The sequence below is a fragment of the Mya arenaria genome, chromosome 11 (assembly GCF_026914265.1).
Source record: "Mya arenaria isolate MELC-2E11 chromosome 11, ASM2691426v1".
NCBI lineage: Eukaryota > Metazoa > Mollusca > Bivalvia > Myida > Myidae > Mya > Mya arenaria.
In genome coordinates this window covers 14,213,446-14,233,320 of record NC_069132.1, presented here as the reverse complement: position 1 = coordinate 14,233,320, position 19,875 = coordinate 14,213,446, and the positions used below count along the sequence as shown (strand labels likewise).

Below are 19,875 nucleotides of genomic sequence, written 5' to 3'. Positions count from 1 at the left end.
GTTTATTTTCTTCCAGCCCAATCCTTATATTGATTATTTTGTATACTATTGCATATGTTTGTTCTTTGAAAATAAAATATGTTTAAACTAAAATGGAGAAAGTGAATGCTGCTGACCCATATTCAAACTGGTGGATTTTATCAGAGATGACCCATTTTCAAAATGGCCTTAAATATAAGGCTGAGAAATATTCTGATTAACACTGTTTTTTTTAGTGGATCTAAATGCCAAGTTTCTGACCCAATATGACCCATAACGATATTTACACAGGTCCTAAATATCATGCGATATAATGAGAAATTATCTACGCACTTGTTATGCTCCCAAAGAAAAGATAGATGGCAATGAGAGAATGTACAGTTCACTAGAACCATAATCCTATCATGTATATTAATTCTGACCTATTTTCATGAATATCTGATAAAAACTATTATATTTACAACACAAAACAGAAAAAAAACTAAAGAAAACTGTCAACGACACTCAAATGCCCGACCCTCCACATGCCGGAATTACAACTCATTAACCCTGAAATTTCCACTGAAAAATCTGACATACAGTTAAACCAGTGTTACCATTATCTGTAAGTAAGATACACACTTGGGCCTTGCAGCAAACACATCTTGAGTAGTACAGTTATTTTATGTTTTATAATTATATACCATTTAAAGATCTGCTATTAATTTCGTACTTGGTTGTTGGTTTGCATGGCTAAATCAAGAACTACTAATGCTAAAGTCTGTATACTGCCCCTGAAAAACTTTGGATATTTCAAGACACAAAATTCATAACAATGTGTTGAATATTTTCGAATTTATTTATTTTTAAAGACATGTATTTCTATATCAATAACAAATTTGATATGAATGACAAAATACAATTGAAAACATCTTGATGCAAAGACTGAACCACAGTTTTAATATACATACATGATCCAAGTACAAGTTAAAAGCATCAACATTTGATTTGAACAAAGTTACATGCATTATACAAGGGTTTGTACATGTATGAACATCCCAACAGCCTTTAAAGCTAAACAAGAGCATCACAGAGCAGAATGCCATCGCATATCTCAGGGTTTTTTCAGTCAAACAAGGGGCGTAACTCAATCTTGCTTTACATGACCAAGCGTATCGTCTCTGGCAAAATGTCTACCAAGTTTCATTTGAAAAGTGTGAATGGTTAAAGAGTTATGGCGAAGGTTTAGTTCTTTCACACCGAAGACTCAAATGGAAATGACACCAAGATTATGATCTTTTTCCTTTTTGACGAGCTAATAAAATGTATTACAATGTGAATTTCAAACACTGCAATGGCCATGATCTTAGGGCAACCATCTGCTGTCACTCATGGTTGTATTATGTGCATGTAATGTTGCTTCTTTATACGTTTAAAAGACAGATGCCATTGTACTCTTAACTTAAAATACAGGCAATGCACATTCCACAGTATGTTGTTACTAATTTAAAAATAAAAGGATTCTGATTTTGAACTCTGTGTGAAATTTACTTAAGTATCTTACATAAATTTTGAAATCAGATCTTTAAAGCATCAAACCTAAGTACAACACAGAACAGTCTAACCCCCAACCAGATAAATTCTACTAGATCATCTGTTACATTATACAAGACCCACAGACATTGGCAAGCCAGACTAAATCCTGGGCAATCTTTATCACAGTTTCAAATCATTTATAAGCCCTGACACTCCAGTCAATCACTATCAGACATGTCAGGGTCCGCAGGCCCCACCCCCTCCTCCCCGCTCTCCTCACGATCCCAGTCCTTCATTCGCGCCCCCATCATAAAGTCATCACGCAATGCTGACCACTTTTTCTCGCTGGCTTGATTGTCCTCTGTTTTGACTTTCTTTGCGTTCTGTGAATGGAATTTTATAAATGGAGGTTAAAAGATGTTGCACTTAACTTTGAAGTAAAATAAATAAATATAAATGAAGATTTAACAAAATACTTGCAGCAGGATGTATCGAGTCAGGGATTTTTTCCTTGGCAGAATCTTTAAACAGTTGTTACATTACAAGACAGGTGCAAGTGCAAATGCCATTTAAAGGCATCATGTAAACCCTTTTTATCCTGAAATATGCATAAAATATGACCCCTGCATCTACATGTAGCTTGCAATGTAATGTGTTCTTATCATGATAGTAGGTCCGTGTAAACTATGCTTACCATATTGGATTATAAGACTGATCAGATTGATCAGGTAGCTTAGGGAAGTAAGGGTGTTATATGGGGATAATATTCTGCCAACCTGTGTGTTGTGTTGAGTTTTCCCAGTTCCCTGGAGGATGTTAAGGAAGCGGTCTCGTGTCATGCCGGCCATCACCTTGTCCCGTTTACGCTCTGACCCGCCCACCTGCTGGATCTCATCCTCAACTGTTTTCTGCTGCTTCTTGACAGCGTTAAACAGCTGCACCACTCCTCTAGATAATAATTTACACATTATTCAGTGGTCAAAATGTATAGTCTGCAAGCTCTGCACAAATACATGCCATGGGGCAAACACCTAACCCTGTCAATACTGATCATATAAGGGTCAATACTGGACAATAATTAAAGTCAAAGCTATAGGCCTTTCTTTATAAGTGCATATTGTCTCTTAACAACATGTGAAGTATGTTTCTTTTGAATATCTGGTTTTTGAGTTAAAGCCAATGTTTTTGCCCTTTTTTAGTTGAAACCAGGGCATTATGAAACAAATATTGATGTCAGAATTATGGGCCTCTTATGTGCATGTTGTCACTTGAAACATGTGTACCAAGTTTCACTTGAAGAATTAGGAATGTTTTTGCATGATGCCAACAACACAATTACTATCACAATACTTTGAAAAACAGAAGAGCTCAAAATGGATGCCTGGCATGTTTTAAATATTAATTAACATAGCAAGGCTTGTTACAATACATTAAGCCAAGTCGAAATACAAAATCCTTAAGTCTAACTGTGATATGACTTACAAGTTACAATGAATATATAAGATTATAACAGGTAGTTTTACAAATTCATTACAATTACTTAATGGTTTGAATAAGAGGTTTCTATGGCCAAATTTTTGTGAAACATCCAAGTTGTGAGTATTTAACAAGAGTACAATCCTTATTTTGCGACACTAAGTTTGTTGATATCAAGTGGTTGTACTGTTGTGCATTAAGACACTAAGTTTGTTGATATCAAGTGGTTGTACTGTTGTGCATTAAGACAAATTTTGAGAGTGAATACTGTAAAGACATTTTTTGTCAAATCAACGGTCATAACTGAACAAGATATTCTGTCCATAGGCATTCTGACCAAATGCAGTGACAATTGACAGGACTGATTTTAAGTAATTTATATATTTAAAGGGCAATTCCATTGAGTGACTGAAGCGATATGGCTGGTAAAAAACTTGTCCAACATGTTATTCTGACCAAAGTTGGTGATGATTGGACAAAGGCTTCTAGAGTTACTGAGCGGACAAAACCAATTTTAAGGCAATTTCTATAATAAAAGGGCAATAACTCTCAAGTGTCAAGAGCAATATGGCTGGTTATCAAACTTGAACAAGATATGATGGCTTCAAAAGTGGTTTATTGGACAAGAACAATTTGAGATTATTTCTACAATTAAAGGGCGATAACTCTGGAGTGTCTAAAGCGATATGGCTGGTTATTGATCTGGTTGAAGATATAATGCCAATACACATTCTGGCCAAATTTGGTGATGACTGGACGAAGGCTTCTACATTTATGCAGCATACAACATACTGGATGCTGCAAGCCTGCCCGCCGGTACGCCGTAGGTAAAACTAAATTACATGCATTTTTTTTTTAATTGAGCATGATATGAAGTACTCATATAAATTTCCTTCTCCCTCATTACCATTGAGTGTGTGAGACACAAGACCTGTTATGCATAGTACCTAGTAGCGATTTTCTGAAGCCGTCTTTCCTTTTCTCTATCAAGAGGGTCTGGCTTGCTGCGACTCATATTCTCCCAAATTTTCCTCTGTAAGCACAAACAAAAATTGGTATTCCAAAAGCGGTAATAAATTCATATCCCTTTTTCACCATTAAGCTTGATCCAGGTACATTATTTGCAGTTGTATTGTACACATCACACAATCACATACCGTTTTATTATACCAATACCGGTTGATCAAGATAAACAACATACATGAAAACCTGAAAACCCAACCTTGCTGCTTGCTGTTATTATTAAGAAAACTAACCTTCACATCATGGCCAGTGTATTCTTTCTTCTCTTTACCATCCGCCCCTTCTCCCTCCTCCTCCGCGGCTGCAAGTTTTCGTTTTAGAATCTCACGGTCTGTTTTCCCCTTTGCCAGGATCACCTATACAGGTATATAATAATATATACATGAAGTACTTGTATATCAATAACACTTGTTACATATTAATTTTGTTTGTTGAAATTCTATATCGGTATTATATCATAGATTATCACTACATTTCAATTTTTCCATGAGACCTTTACAGATATCTTTACTAATGGATCAAGACAAAGGTCAATAGTTAGACTTTGTGATAAAAAGTTGCAAGGAAATTGTCATGCAAAGTTGTTTATAACTGTGAAGAGGAACCTGGTAGATCAAGAAAACCAGTAAGCTTTACTTTTTTCTCTGATAACACTTTAAGCGAAAAACTCTTAGTCTCTTGACTTATTCAGAAAATAAACCTACACACCCATTACTAGGGTACAAAAAATAGCATAAATGGGTGGTTTCAAAATAATGAGGCTTTTTCTTTTATCTCTCCTAACTTTTATTCCTTTCACTTTTGGAAAGTGTTAGCAGGCACATTATGGGCCAATCAGTCTTGTTAAGAAAATTGTTGAGTTTCAAATGGATGGCTCAATCAGCAAAAAAAGTTATGTAAGAATATGTTGCTAAATTTGTCCCCTGTCCCAAAAAAGTGTGACATTTTACATGAAGACCTTTATTCAAATGCGTTTTATTTTTTGAAACTGAATGATATAGTATTTTTTTTATTGTTTTTTATGTAACTTAACCCTTTCTCATTTTAAAAAAACATACCTCAAATAGAAAAATATGTATTATCTTAACCAAATTTTAATGTCATATGACGGACCCCCATTCATTTAAAAAAGAAGATAGAATATTCAATTCACATTGAGAACACTACCATTCCATTTAAGCACTATTTATTTTAAATTACTATGTTATTTTAATAACTTTAACCTGCCAGCTTTATATAAATAACATAGTTTTATTATTTCATACATTATTTTGTCCGTAACTCAGATGCATGACTTATTTCCCCAAAATGTCCCCTGTGCACCTTTTAGGTTGTTAGTTGTCAGATTTCTATAATTTCTTCAATAAAATGATATTCTGCTGTATTTCCCAGAAAAGAAAGTTACAACAGATTTAAAAACAAACAGTTTTCAGCCTCTCACATACAGAGATTTGAAGCATCTGCATGGTTTAAAGCAATGTCCCCTGTGCACCCTGTTTTAGCAGATTTCAATAAAATGTCATAAACTAACAAATATGGTGCTATTTCCACATTCTGAGAAATGTGTATGTTATATTTAGACATCACTTGATAGTTGAGCAACTTGATGGTAAGTGTGTTATTAATACTTTTTTATTATTGAATTATAAAGCCATTAAATGTTTACTTTTAAAGGTTTATCAAATTTAAATACAGTTTCAGTATTGAGGCACATAAGATAACATATTTTGTTTAAATATTCTATTTTGATTTTATCATGACAATTAAAAAACATCAAATCAAATTGAAATTATTCATGTAATGCTTTTATATGTGCAAGGTATTATATGCTTCAATTCAGTGCACAGGGGACAATTTTTTTATATGGATAGCAAATATACCAGATTATAATTTTGTACAGGAAATAAGTACCCTAGTGGAAAATGTTGTAGTTAAGCTTCCTTTTCCAAAGAGATCACATAGAAAATATGAAAACAAATGAAGAAAAGACTGTTGAAAACATTAACACAATGAAGTCTAGGAAGCGCAAAGATCAAAAGTTGCAGAAAATGTATGACAGAGATCGAGATACTGAGAAAAAGAGCAGAATTTGCCAGGTATTGCTCAAAAACTAAGAAAGAGGACAAATAGATCCTATATATGATTTACAAATAAAAGAAAAGGAGAAACTAAAGAAGCAGGGGCAGAGAAGAAATAAAATGAAGCGAAATGAGGAAACAACAAAAGTCCAGAAAATGACAGACAGAATAAAAGGAGAAAGGTTAAAATGAGAAGGTATGAATACACACAGTGGGCCTCCACAATTAACCGTCTGGTAAAGAATGCCACACCAAAGTGAAGGTCTTAAAATAAGTCATGTTGTAGAAAATTACACAATTGGTGATGTATGTCAGTCATAGTCATAAGGAAAGTAGGCAAACCAACTAAATCAGGAAAAAAATAAAAAGGCAGCTAGTATACACAAGCAATGCTAAGAATATGTGGAGTTGCAAGAAAAGTCTTTGACAATTTGAGCGCCTAAAAATGGACCAAAGTAAAACCATGTCAAAGCCAGGTGAATTTAAATCCTTGTGAAAACCAAAAGTTGAGAATTTTCTTGAATTTAATTCTCGAATAATGCCTAATAAAAAGATACTATTTTATTGAGTAGGATGCCAAAGGCAAAGAGGCATCTTTTAAATTTAGACATGTGAATTAAATTTAGACATGTTCACATAAGTGTTTAATGGTAACAGGTGCATTGAGACCTTAAAAAATCTTTATTCCACTACGTGGACATATTTTATTCCATTGTTAGTTTTGTAGGCTCTAATATAATCTTTCAAACATTTACAGTATTGTTTCAAGCTTTACTGAAATTATTGTAAAAATGTTTACCAGAAAAAGCTAAGTTACAAAAATAATTACATAATTAAAAAAATATTACTTGCATTATGATTTGTCCCCTGTGCACCCTTTCCATTATTTAACAAAGAATTAAACATGTATGAATTCTAGTACTTTATATTACCATTGATGATATTTTCTTATTTTTTAGACTCAATATGAAGTAATAAATGTTATATATGTGATTGTTTGCTGTAAGTTGTTCTCTTAGCCAATATTTTCCATTTGCATCATTACGTGCTGTTGAATTTTGAGGAAATTGTTGTGAAAAATGTGATACTGAAGAAATTTTGAGGAATACACTTTATCATATACACAGAAATGTCTTAAGTTGATCACAAATCCTTATTTTATTAACATGAAAGTGAATAATAATGCATATTATATTGGCCTTCAATATGTGTCCCCTGTGCACTGAAAAATAGTTCAATTTTGAAATGAAAAATTTGGCAATTGTAAGTTACAATACATTCTTGAAATTTGGTATGTGGTCTATAAAGATGCATAAGGTGAGGTTAATGTAGATTTTTCCCTTATTTGATTCTTGTTTTAATTACAGCAAAAACTTTGTGAGGTAATAATTTATTTTTGGTTTCAAATTTAGACAAAATGTGTTGAGTTTTTTTTTTCTTAAACAACTGAGTTATTATGCACATGACTTCACACAGGTACCAATTACTGATTATATAATTCAGAAAAAGCATATGATTTATGCAAGGTTCTTGTCATAAGACACTTTTATAAATCAACCATATTGTAAGAAATGTTCACAATATTTGGATTTAAAGTCAAAATATTTTTTATTTGTATTTCCTGATACTTTCCCAAAGTTGTTTCTGTGTAATTTGAAGTATTTACTTTCATGTAAAATAGGTGAAAATCATGAAAACTGGGTTTAAATTTTCAACCCCTATGTCACACTTTTGCCTCATTATTTTGAAAACCACCCAAATCAGATCAAAACCAATCCACGGCTTCCTGAAAATGACTCTTGGACCAAAACAATAAAAAGGATTTTGCAAGTGATCTTAGACAAACCTGCTTATCAATTGGTACAGCTTTATGAAGAATTTTGGAGAAAACATCAGCAAGTCCCTTTTTGGTTTGGTGGTCATCCTCATTGTGATCTGAACTGTTACCATCAACATCATCTGAAAAGTATAGCATATTGATTTTGAGTAATTAAATGTTAATCTTAGCATTGATAATATAATTGATTGAAATGGGATTAGATTAGATTCCTGATGTTTCTGTATTATTTAAAATATCTCATTATTTTGATTATATGTAACTCCCCTGAGAACTGTTTTCATACTTTTTTATGTTATATTATTGATATGTTTTATTATAAACCTGAAGATGATTTCATTATTTTAGAACACCAGCATTGGATGTATGTATTCAAACTGATATTTACAAATGTGGCTCAGAAAGGTCCACTTCCGAAAAAGGGACCCCAACCAAAAAGAATTAGACCAAGTCTGTCAGAGCCTAACGGAAATTATTATAGTAGACTTATCCAATGCCTTTGTCACTGTTCCCCATGAAAGTCTCCAACAAAATATGAAGCTTTATGGTACCAACAGAAACATCAACTTATAACAAGATCAGTCCTACAACAGCACACTCAATCATACAGTGTTTTGTCTTAGAAATGAATGCATTTATGAAGTACTTAGTGCCTGTCGAAAACAGTCCAACAAAAAAATTAATTTGTGTTTAGGTTAATATGGAGTTATGTACCTCATTGTGTGATGGCCATGACCAACTGTGTAAAGTATGAAGTCAATTGAATGAAGGGTATATAAGTTATTAGTGGATATCCCAAATTGCCCTAAAACTGTAACTGGAAAGTATGTGCCCTCAACTTTAAGTCAAGCAGGGGCTATAATTTGTATATAAGGATGATATGGATTCCTGAGCATTTGTGCCAAGTATGAAGTGAAGTGCATTGAATGGAGTGTATTAGACTTTAGGCTAAGGGTTAAAAGTTAAATTGCCAATTTACCCTAAAGCTTTAACTTAACTCTGACTCCGACGAGTGGATCAGTAGTATAGTCCAGCCCCTCCTTATTCTTTGATTATTCAAGCTAGAAATCAGATGGTTTTTTTCATTTCCAGACTTGTTAGTCATCTGATCCAGTCACTTTAGTCCTTGGCCAGCTGGCATTCCTGTCACAACAATTACCATCCTGATTGTGTAGTTTTCTGTCAGTCTATTTGCCAACAAGTGCCCAAGAATTGAAGTTGTACATTTTCTAAACTTTATTATGATCTGAGACAAAAGCTGCACTCTCACAGATTGACTGTTTGACAACTTATTAAAAGATCAGATCACAATTTTTTTTACATATTAATGAAATTAATGTTTCAGAGCGGGTTTCTGCCAGGCCTTTATGGCTTGTCAGGCCCGACCTGCCTTCTTGCAGCAAGGCTAATTACCGACACACATTAATTGCACCAACATGCCATAATCTCTGTTGCAACAAGCTTTATCAAAACAGTAATCAATATAACAGTAATCAATATTGACAATTTACGCTTTCGTAATAGTTGACGGGTAGCAAGAAGGCGTGCTGGCTGTATAATTGTGTGCTTCACTACTAGCATAATGCTTGGCTGAACTTATACCCACCCCATTAGTCAGTTCCAACAAGCCTTCGGAAAATCCTGGTGGAAACCCAGCTAAAGGCTTTAAGAAAAATGAATATTCAGGGGTCGACACTAACCATTTTTCCAAGGGATCCCGAAGGGACACCAACATTTGAAATCAGAAGTCCCTTCCTGAAATTAGGAGTCCCTTCCACTTTTTACATTTTTTTCACGGTTGAGCCTGTTTTGATATTAAATTCAACATACAAATACAGTGTCTTTTACCTTTCAATTTGTAATTCAAGTATACACCATATCATTCATGTTTTCAGCAGCATGTAATGACACGTTTAGTAGCACTATATTGTCAGACATGTGAACCTCTGGCAATGGGAGAGAGGTATATTTGGGTCTCTATGTTGGTAGATTGGGTTCAAAAGCGGTAGAATGTCTAAGTCCCTTTTGTTTTCAGTCAAAAACAAAGATTTTTCAGTCAAAAACAAAGATGGATACAATGTAAACAAAAACTTGATATTGTTACTATTTTTAGATTTTCGGAAAATACGCATTTATATTAGTAGAGCTGCTGATAAATCAATCAGACTGCCCAACAGCTGAAGTGCATACTGGAAGAGCAGACGACCAAAAATTGTGTATGTTAATTTTCTTGCCATAAAATCATAAAATTTTATAAATTGACTGTATATAATGAATAAAACTTAGCAAATTTTATTTCTATTATGATTTGATCATAGCATTAAAATATATGTCTTTAAAATTAACAAAGAATACTGACAAGTTGAATGCAAATTAACAAAGAATGCTGAATGTATGATGCCGGTCTTTTGTGCTGTAAATGTTACTGTAAATACTCGAAGGTCGTACCATAAAGGTCTCACCAGTGTTGGCATCTTTTTTGGGTGGTTCTGACACGTAAAACAATTCCGCATAAGTATTTTACCGATAATAAATCTCTGTCACCTCTGACCTTGTTGAAAATGTAAACAACAAAACGGAAGCATTAACCTGCATGCGCCATGTGAAATGACCAGTTTATTTATAGATTTATGACGTAACTATAGTCAAACAGTCAGCTATACTTTCGCTTTGGTGTGTCCGATAATAATAATTATAGTATCATTTTGACATGCACTGTCAAGAAATTTAAGGGGACCCGAATTTAGGTAATAATTTAATGAAATGCTACTTATTTATTTATATTTAGCCTTTATTGGTCAGAAATTTAAGTGTCCCGACGGAATACCGGACTTCGAAGTTTAGGTGTCCCTCCCTAAAAATTGGTGTCCTCGGGATCCCGGGACCCCGTTAGTGTCGAACACTGATATTTCAGCAGTTTTCCAAACAATTGATACCTGTAAAGTCTGTTTAATCCTGTATTACTGAAGCGAAAACACTGATGATAAATGAAAAAGTTGTCAAATCAGTCAATCTGTGAGAGTGCAGTTTTACTGATCATGTCCCTATCATTTTAGGATTTATTTATTTATGTTAATATTTTTGTATTTATTAATCATTCTTATTATTAATTTATTTTTTGGTGGGAGCGGGCGGGTGGGCGTGTCAAATAGGATAAGTCCTATTAACATTACTACCGCCAGTGTGTTAAATCATGAATGCATTAATCCTCTTTATATTATTTTGTAGTCGCGAAAACACATGACACTGACCGATATCATTAGATATACAATATAATAAATCCAAAATTAATGTGAAAAGGTAACAACGTAAAGCTTTAATTTAACCTGATGTGTTTGAGTATTCTGAATCAGCCTCCGATCCCGACTCGACGTCTTCCAGCACACTCACTATTTCTGTAATGGGCGCAGCCATCTTGATTCAAGGGAAGTAACTTGCAAAGCGGTGCAAAACAAAAACAAAACCATACAGTACTGCAAAACAGTGGAAACATTATTTTTTCGCTGAATCTCGTAGAAAAGAGTCGTCCTGTCATATTCTACTTATATTGCTTTATTTTGATACAGTCTTGAAATATTTTAATTTTTACGAGGATATTCCGATTTGTTTTACAAAAGATTCTGTTACAGATGGACTGAAATAGTATAGTTTCGGACAATAGAGGTACTCGGATAGTGTGGAGGAATTTGGAATTGTCTGCCATTTTTTTGTACCGTTTATCTAAAATAAACTCGAAATAATGGGGAAGCTCCACTTCTTGCTGAAGTTTGGAATGTTAATAAACCAGTGCTTGGCATGAATAAATCAACAAGCCCTGCTATAAAATATAAAATCAAGAATTTGAGCAAGCACTTAACCATTTTATCAGTGTGGGGCTTGTCGGAATGCACTTAGTTTGTCTACTGCTAATAGTTTTGTCAATGTGATTATCTTTGAAGTGGGAATAATTGCCTCAGATTACATTTATATGCATGCAAATGGTAAAGTGTCAACCAATGCAGGATAAATAATACAATATATATCTGTTCGTAAATCTTGTAAATCATAAATGGGGAAATGTAAAGCCTACTGAAGCTTGTATAGGTTGTTCTAAGTCTTAACAGACAATGCCCAAAAGACGCAAAAACTTTAGTCAGCCTGGGAGAAACAGAGGTGCGGATAGCACACTCTCAAGTGGAGATCAGATAGTTACAGACAGGAAACAAACTGCTAAAGGTAGTTCTTTCAAAGTGCTAACAATTTTTTCTATTCATATTAAAGAATTACGGACCATGGACATTACGGACCAGACATTACGAACCAGATTTAGGGACACTACGGACCAGATTTAGGGATATTACAGACCATCTTCAGAAACTTACGGACCATGATTTATAATGTTTTTAAACATATTTTTTAATTTATTCACTCATTGGTTTTAAATTTGTTAATAAATACTTGAATATGAGTGCTCAGTATCAGTATGACTGGTTTTAAATTTGTTAATAAATACTTGAATATGAGTGCTCAGTATCAGTATGACTAAAATACGAAAATAGGTTATTTTCGCGAAAATAGCTTTTTTGACAAAAATAAGGTTATTTTGGATGAAAATAAAGTTATTTTCGCGAAAATAAGATTTTGAAAAAAAATATGAAAGTGGGTTGCAAAGGACGACAACTCTCGGGATTGGGTCTATAGGGCAGTTATCACCCTACCAACGGCTGTCCTGTGGATGCATGGTTTTCGTTTTGGGAGATCCTGGGCAATCATTACGGTAGTCCTGGGTAGAGCTAGCCCCCGAATTTACCATTTCTTCTCATTCCATAGCAACTCCTACTTCGATCTCTTGCCCAATTATGTTTCTATACTATAAAACCTATCAAAAGAGTCTAAGTGACCTCTTACTTACCCACTATTTCTCATAATCACTTTCATCCCCAAAAATGATATTTTTGACAAACATGTGGTTAGTTTTGGGATAAAATAAAGTTATTTTCGCGAAAATAAAATTTAAAAAAAATGGGAAAAATACCTTCTTCTGTTGCCGTAAATGACACTTTTTAATCCAAAATATTAAAAAACTTTTATTTGGTCTACATAACACATATGACAGGTGCATTATTGTTTCGAAACAATTGTGTTTGTAAGAAAATTAAACAATGATTATTGAAAGTATTTTGACATGTTTCTGTTGATCACACCTCCATCTGAAATGTGCAACATCAAAGCGGTTATACACACTTGTTTGTCATTAAGCGGATTAAGTTGATGACAATGACCCATAATTATAGACCGTTATCGCTACTGCAGCAGGTACACAATAAAACTAAAGGGAACAATCAAAGATATGTCCTACAACTTTAAGGAGATGCCGACAATTATGCCTATGACAGGCTGAGCCTAAAATGTAAATAGTGGTGTGCTCGCCGCATGAGTACGTATAACTTGTAATTAGTATAACCAGATGGCGAGGGTTAAAAAGCTCACCCAACACCCATGCCAATGGGTCGAGTAGAAGAAAGTTCTGTGTGCTCGTATAGTTTTTCGCCAAAAGTAACCTGATTTTTTTTCAAAATGTTATTTTTTCGTGAAAATAACTTTATTTTTGCCAAAAATTAACTACATTTTTGTAAAAAAAGATATTTTCGCCAAAACTAAACCTATTTTCAGATTTTTTATAAAAATGTTATTTTCACAAAAACAACTTTATTTTATTCAATATTTATTTAAAGATAATTGTCATGTGTCATCATACTGAGCACTCATTAACAAATATTTATTAACAAATTAAAGACCAATGAGTGAATAAATTAAAAAGAAAATGTTAATAAGATTATAAATCATGGTCCGTAAGTTTCTGAATATGGTCCGTAATGTCCCTAAATCTTGTCCGTAATGTCCCTAAATCTGGTCCGTAGTGTCCCTAAATTTGGTCCGTAATGTCTGGTCCGTAATGTCTGTGACCCATATTAAAGATGCATTCTTACTCCCAAATAAGATGAATCATAATTAATACCATTGTTTTAATTCTGAGTGAATAAATATAAAAACAATGGTTTTTATGAAAGATAGTCATCTTCAATCATACCATGTTTAATTTGAAAGGTGCAGAAAACACAATATTTCTACCTTATGAGATGATAATTGATCACTGTAAATCTTTTAGGAGCCACCAGTCATTTAATATTTGTCCTTTTCAGCTATTAAATTAACGGTAACAATCTTGTTATCAGTAATATGTATTTTCCATACATGCATTATCAAGTAAGTTATTGAAGGTTGAACACTCAAAAAATTGTTTGGTTATACATTTGTATGTATTTATTTAAATACAAGTGTCACTAGTAAACCCAACATTGGATACATTTGTTTCAGTGAGTTGTAACTTGTATACTTACACGATTGTATCCATTCTCAATATGAGACCCTTTCAAATTGAACATGTATTTACGGATGATCTGTAAATGAATATTTTGTGAACATGTCTGATATTTAAGGACGAAAAATATGCTTATTTTACTTATTTTGCAGAAATTCCTGGATTTTACTATGATCATGACAAAAAGCGATACTTCAAGATTGCTCCCAACCATGCATCTGGAAGTTGTGTCTACACTAAGGATTCAATTGACCAAAGACATGCAGAGGAAAAGAGAATTGAAGATGTTAAAATCATGTTCTCTGATTCCAATAGGACAAGCGTTGAGCCTAAGAATATCAACAGCAATATTGTGTACCTTTTACAAAAAAGAGCTGTTAATGGATGTGATAAATACAGAGTCAGTGTGCAAATGCTTAAAACTTGTGTGAAAGGCTTGAAACCTTTAAGATCTCAAGAAATATTTGACTATTCGCATTATTCATTCTTGTACAATCATGTAGAAAATTGTCAGATAATGCATATGAATGACAGCCATGATGAATTACTGTGCATGTGGTCTATAAAGGATGTGTTTGCTCAGCGCGTTCAGGTTTTGGAGCTGATAGATGGACAGAGAACATCCCACTGTTCAGGGCCATACAATTTTGTGGTGAATGCAAACCCTGTACATAGACCACTGTTTATAAGGAGAATGAAGGTAGTCAAACTGGATATAAATTTATCTGTTATGAAAATAATTTTGAATATATAGCAACATGTATTTAAAGCTAGCATTCATTGTAATTCAAATGTATACAATAACATGTACTCTCAGTTTATACTTTGGAGCATCTAAAATAACTACTGATTCTGTTTTAACTTCTCATGAAATATGAAACAAGATTCGAATTAAAGACATTTGCTCAAATTTCATGATTTTGTATTGAAGGCGACAGATATGTGCTCAGTGGGCAAGCATGTGATCCTATATACGGCAATCAACAATCTGTTTGAGGGTGAGAGTATTGCCTTCATGAGGGGCCTCCATGATGAAACAAAGCACTTGGATCAGGAATACCTCCTTGGTATGGGGTGATGTTAGCTCATGTATTTATGTCTTTGAATTGCTTAATTTATGCATCAGAAGTCTGGGTTTTGAAAATACATGTCACCAGTTTTTGAGTTCAATATTTACATTGGGTTAAACTGATTGAAATGCTATTTTTTAATGTTTTTCTTTTATAGAAACATGAATTCAACTGATATATTTACAATGTTTTTATATATGGTTCTGATAGTTTTTGTGTGAAAGACTGCAATTTCATTTCCTAGATCAGGGTTTTACTCAGCATCTTACTTCAGTATTTTGCCATTGCCAGGCAGCAAAGTGGCATGGAGCTGTGCATGGAACCCAGTCCGTCATCAGATGGCAATCGGGTGTGAAAAATCTGCACAAATTATCAATGCAGAGCGCAGGACCATGTTTGAACTGAACACAAACAAATGTGACCCTCTAGCACTCACATTCTCTCAGGTACTGAATTTGATGAACAACAGAATGCAGCCTTTAGCTAAACTTTGAAAGTTCAAAACTACACCTATGTTCTTGGGGGGAAATGTTGATTTTTTTATAAAACAATTGCTAATGAAGTTAAAATTAAACTTTACTGAGGCTGTGTTGACAGAATTTCTCTCAATGAAAAATTGCAAAGTAACCATTACCTACTGTAGAGAGGTGGGTGCCTGTATGCGGGTGTAAGGAAGGGGGAGGTACAGGTGTTTGATGCACAACGCGGCCGCCCCAACCCGGTGTACCGACTCCCACATGCCTCTGGCGTCGTCAGTGTAAAACCAGTTCACAATGACCTTCATCTCCTTACTGGAGACTTCTCAGGGAAGGTAAGGCTGGTTTGAGGGATTTGTATGTTCTGTTTCCTGTCATTTAGGCAATGAACAAATTACTTGTGCTGCCTGCTTTTCAAAATATTGGATAAACTTATTTTCAACTTTAAAATTCTGTCTGAACGGTCTACTGAATGAAAAGAAGAAAAAATACAATGAAAATGAGGGTCACTTGTGAAGAAAACTGGTCAGGGGTATAATCAAGATTAAAGAAGTACAAGCAGCCTTTGTATGCAAATAATATTTATTTAGTTTATTAACCAAACAGAAAAGAGAATTGGTGAGTCCTAAATGTATTCATTTTGGGCTTGCTTATGAGTGATTTGATGTAATTGTGTTGACACACTCTGCCCTTTTTGTTACATGCATCTTTGACTGTATCATCTCTCCCCTTTCAGATACAACTGTGGGACACAAGACAGCGCGGCGTGGTGGTGGAGTATGAAGGACACGTGAACAAGTGCACACGCCTCCCCATCCATATTGACGAAACAGAAAACATTGTGTATGCTGGTAGGTGTGGGTTGAGTTAACTTGTGACTTAGCTATGAGTGATCAATCATGCAGTTATTTTGAAAAAAATGAGTAAAAAATGAATTAAACATTATATAATTTGAATGGTAAGAAATGTATAATGAATTTGAAGTCATTTAAGTTAAATTTGATATCTGAAATGCTTCCAAAACGCCTTTCAAACATGAAGAAGCGTTTTATTCCAGTGGGAGAGGATGGGTACACACGGTTCTGGGACTTCCGTGAGGGGAGACTACTCTACACACTCCCCCCACCTGGCCCGGTGACAAGGGAAACAATGCCCTGTGTGCAGCTCTCCACCCACTGGGCCAACCAGCCGGGAAACTGTGGGCTTATCATGGCCAGGGAGAACAAACTCCACTACTATGGCAGGCTCCCAGCCACTCACCTCTTGTGATAGCGAATAATGTCCCTATACTGACTGTAACAATGAAATCATCAAAATACTGTTCCAGTGTTTGCATTCAATAGACAGTCATAGTGAAAAGTAATAGCATAAAAAGCATACAATATAATTTGGATATGCTGAAATGCATTTAAATGGGAAAGTGCTGTGTGTCAAGTAGTCTAAAAAAATAATAATCTAGCACAGCCTTACTTTGACAATCATGCCTAGGCGAAGTGTCTTGCATGAAGAATGTGACTCCATCCATGTGCAATTTTGTGGGCTTATTCTTGATTGAATTTATGATGTTTGCTTAGTCCTTCATGACTCAAAACTAATTCTTTTAAAATCTACTTGTTGGTGTTGCCATAATAGTTTTTGTTTCTATTTCCCTCTCCTATCCCTCTTGTTAAGCCCTGACCCTAAAATATTTGAGGGATCATGGAAATTCCTTTTGTCATTTTATCTTTTATTGTCAATCTGCGGACATAGTGAATTAAATGTAAGATTTAGATAAATGAAAACAAAATGAGTTTGCATTTTGATTGCTAGCAACTTTTTTTGCAAGAAACGAAAATATTGATTCACATCTTAACACATTATTTTACACATAATTTTTATGCATATAGTGTACGCCTTGAACACTGTTCAATGTGTAAGTACATTGTAATATCCTACTGTTGTGAACTGTAAAATATGAATTGTTATGCTATGAATTGTTTACAAAATGATTTCATCCTGGATTGTTGTTGTATTTCTCACCTATAACCTATTTGGTAGTGCTTCTATGGTAACAGGGTCACTAGGTTACATTTATGCCCCCCAACTTATTTACACTCTCGAGGACAAATTCCTACCTAAGTGATACTCCAATGGTCAGAATTTGCTACGATTACGGAAAGTTTTTTTACAGGTGAGTTTTGGTAAATACATAGGTAACTTGGTCAAATATGAGATTAATTTTTAACATGCTGTAGACCACAATTTCTTCTCAATATTCATTGAAATATATTTTTTAGCTCTACTGGCCAAAGCCAAAAAGAGCTTATGTGATGGCCCTGTGTCCATGCGTCCGTCCTTGAACGCGATAAAGTATTCAGTTGTATCTCAATCAAACTTATACAGTAGTTAGATATCCACGAGAACACGGACAGTGGACAGAGTCCATATATATTGATGAGATCTCCATTGGAAACTAGCCAGATCTGCCCATGTATGATTGGATTATGGCCCTTGAAATTGTCAAAATTGCTATTATTCAACTTATGACCACAATAGAGCCTCCATTTATTATCAGAGGTTTACTAAACGTATACAGTAGTTACATATTGACTCACGGTTCCTTTCGAAAACAAATCCGCCCATGCATGACTGGGCTATGGCCCCTAGGAATTGACAAAAATGCTATAATTAAGCTTGCCCATGAGGTTTTGGTTCCTTTCAATAGTCAGATCCGCCCATGCATGACCGGCCCATGGAATTGGCAACTTTTCTGTAATCGATAGAGCCTCAATATTCACATTGCACGTTATGTTTTACAAGACTGTAGTTGCGATAACCATGAACCAAAACAAAATGTTCCAAGTGAACCCCAAATATATTGCTCATTACCCTTACGTACATTCTCTGGATAGAAAATGACCAAACAGACCATGCCAGACCATATGCCTTCTTGGGCCTCTTGTTCATAGTACATTGGCCATGTTCAAGTATTGTTCATGTCTGGCCAGGAAACTATGTCAAGAACACTAACAATATTTGTATTCTATGATGGATTAAAGCAATATCATTACTTTAGCATATAATTACCATAAATTAATTGTAAATCAAGCGATCTTGCACATTTTAAGCTTAACTGATTTTCGAAGAAACAAAGTAGAGGTATTGTCAAATAGCCTTGGTATCGTAGTCGACATGAACTTTACCATCGACCATAACTAAAAAAAACATTCAAGATATTATATTGAAACTTGGTACACATGTTGCCATAGACACTACACACTGAATAGGCCATGACTCTGGTTTTGATTAATGTCTAGTTCTGTCCTTTTTGAATGGAAAAAACAAACACGCGTTTCCTTGGCTTCTTTCTTGTACTTGGTGGAGACTTTGACCAGCAAGAATATGAACTAATGCCTGAAGTATGTTTTTTTTAAGCTGCACTCTCACAGATATACCATTTTTACAACTTTTTTATTTTTTGTCTTGGAAAGAGCAAATTTTTGCACAAATATCTGCAAACCAATGATAAAGTTTGCTGACAAAAAATCAGATCGTAGATTTTCATATTTCCGTTCGAAAATTAATGTTTTATGGCTTAAACCGTTTAAGAAAAATGCATAAAACATAATTTTTTAACTTAAATTTAAAAATCTACGATCTAACGTTTTGTCAGCAGTCTTATATAACTGGTTTCCATGGATTTTCGCAAAAAATGGCTCGTTCCAAGACAGAAAATAAAAAAGTTGTCAAAACGTTTAATCTGTGAGAGTGCAGCTTTAAACTGGATCTTTTTATATAAATCCCCCCAATGGAGATGTCTATATAAATCCCCCCAATGGAGATGTCTATATAAATCCCCCCAATGGAGATGTCTATATAAATCCCCCCAATGGAGATGTCTATGTAAATCCCCCCAATGGAGATGTTTATGTAAATCCCCCCAATGGAGATGTCTATGTAAATCCCCCCAATGGAGATGTCTATGTAAATCCCCCCAATGGAGATGTCTATGTCGATTAATAATCATTGCTTATATAATAATTTAATCTTATGTATTTAGAATTAATTATTTAAGTAAGAT

General features: G+C 34.3%; 2 protein-coding genes across 3 annotated transcripts; one reads left to right on the top strand and one right to left on the bottom strand.

Moving 5' to 3' along the window:
* Window positions 1-804: 804 nt before the first annotated feature.
* On the bottom strand, window positions 805-11,339 carry LOC128209026 (RRP15-like protein). Its single transcript, XM_052912826.1, has 6 exons — window positions 11,235-11,339; window positions 7,918-8,030; window positions 4,227-4,349; window positions 3,918-4,003; window positions 2,271-2,442; window positions 805-1,877 (listed from the first exon to the last, which is right to left on the bottom strand). Exons 1-6 carry the CDS (start codon window positions 11,320-11,322, stop codon window positions 1,713-1,715), a joined length of 747 nt encoding a protein of 248 aa, XP_052768786.1. The 5' UTR covers window positions 11,323-11,339; the 3' UTR covers window positions 805-1,712.
* A 15-nt stretch (window positions 11,340-11,354) lies between these two features.
* LOC128209025 (DDB1- and CUL4-associated factor 4-like) lies at window positions 11,355-17,813 on the top strand. Of its 2 annotated transcripts, XM_052912825.1 has the most exons (8): window positions 11,355-11,378; window positions 11,538-12,123; window positions 14,422-14,969; window positions 15,201-15,336; window positions 15,631-15,785; window positions 15,983-16,150; window positions 16,552-16,666; window positions 16,873-17,813. In XM_052912825.1, the coding sequence occupies exons 2-8, from the start codon at window positions 12,015-12,017 to the stop codon at window positions 17,082-17,084; spliced, it is 1,443 nt and encodes a 480-aa protein (XP_052768785.1). In that variant the 5' UTR covers window positions 11,355-11,378; window positions 11,538-12,014; the 3' UTR covers window positions 17,085-17,813. The 2 variants fall into 2 exon arrangements, with proteins under 2 accessions (XP_052768785.1, XP_052768784.1); XM_052912824.1 differs by having other exon boundaries at window positions 11,361-12,123.
* Window positions 17,814-19,875: the final 2,062 nt, after the last annotated feature.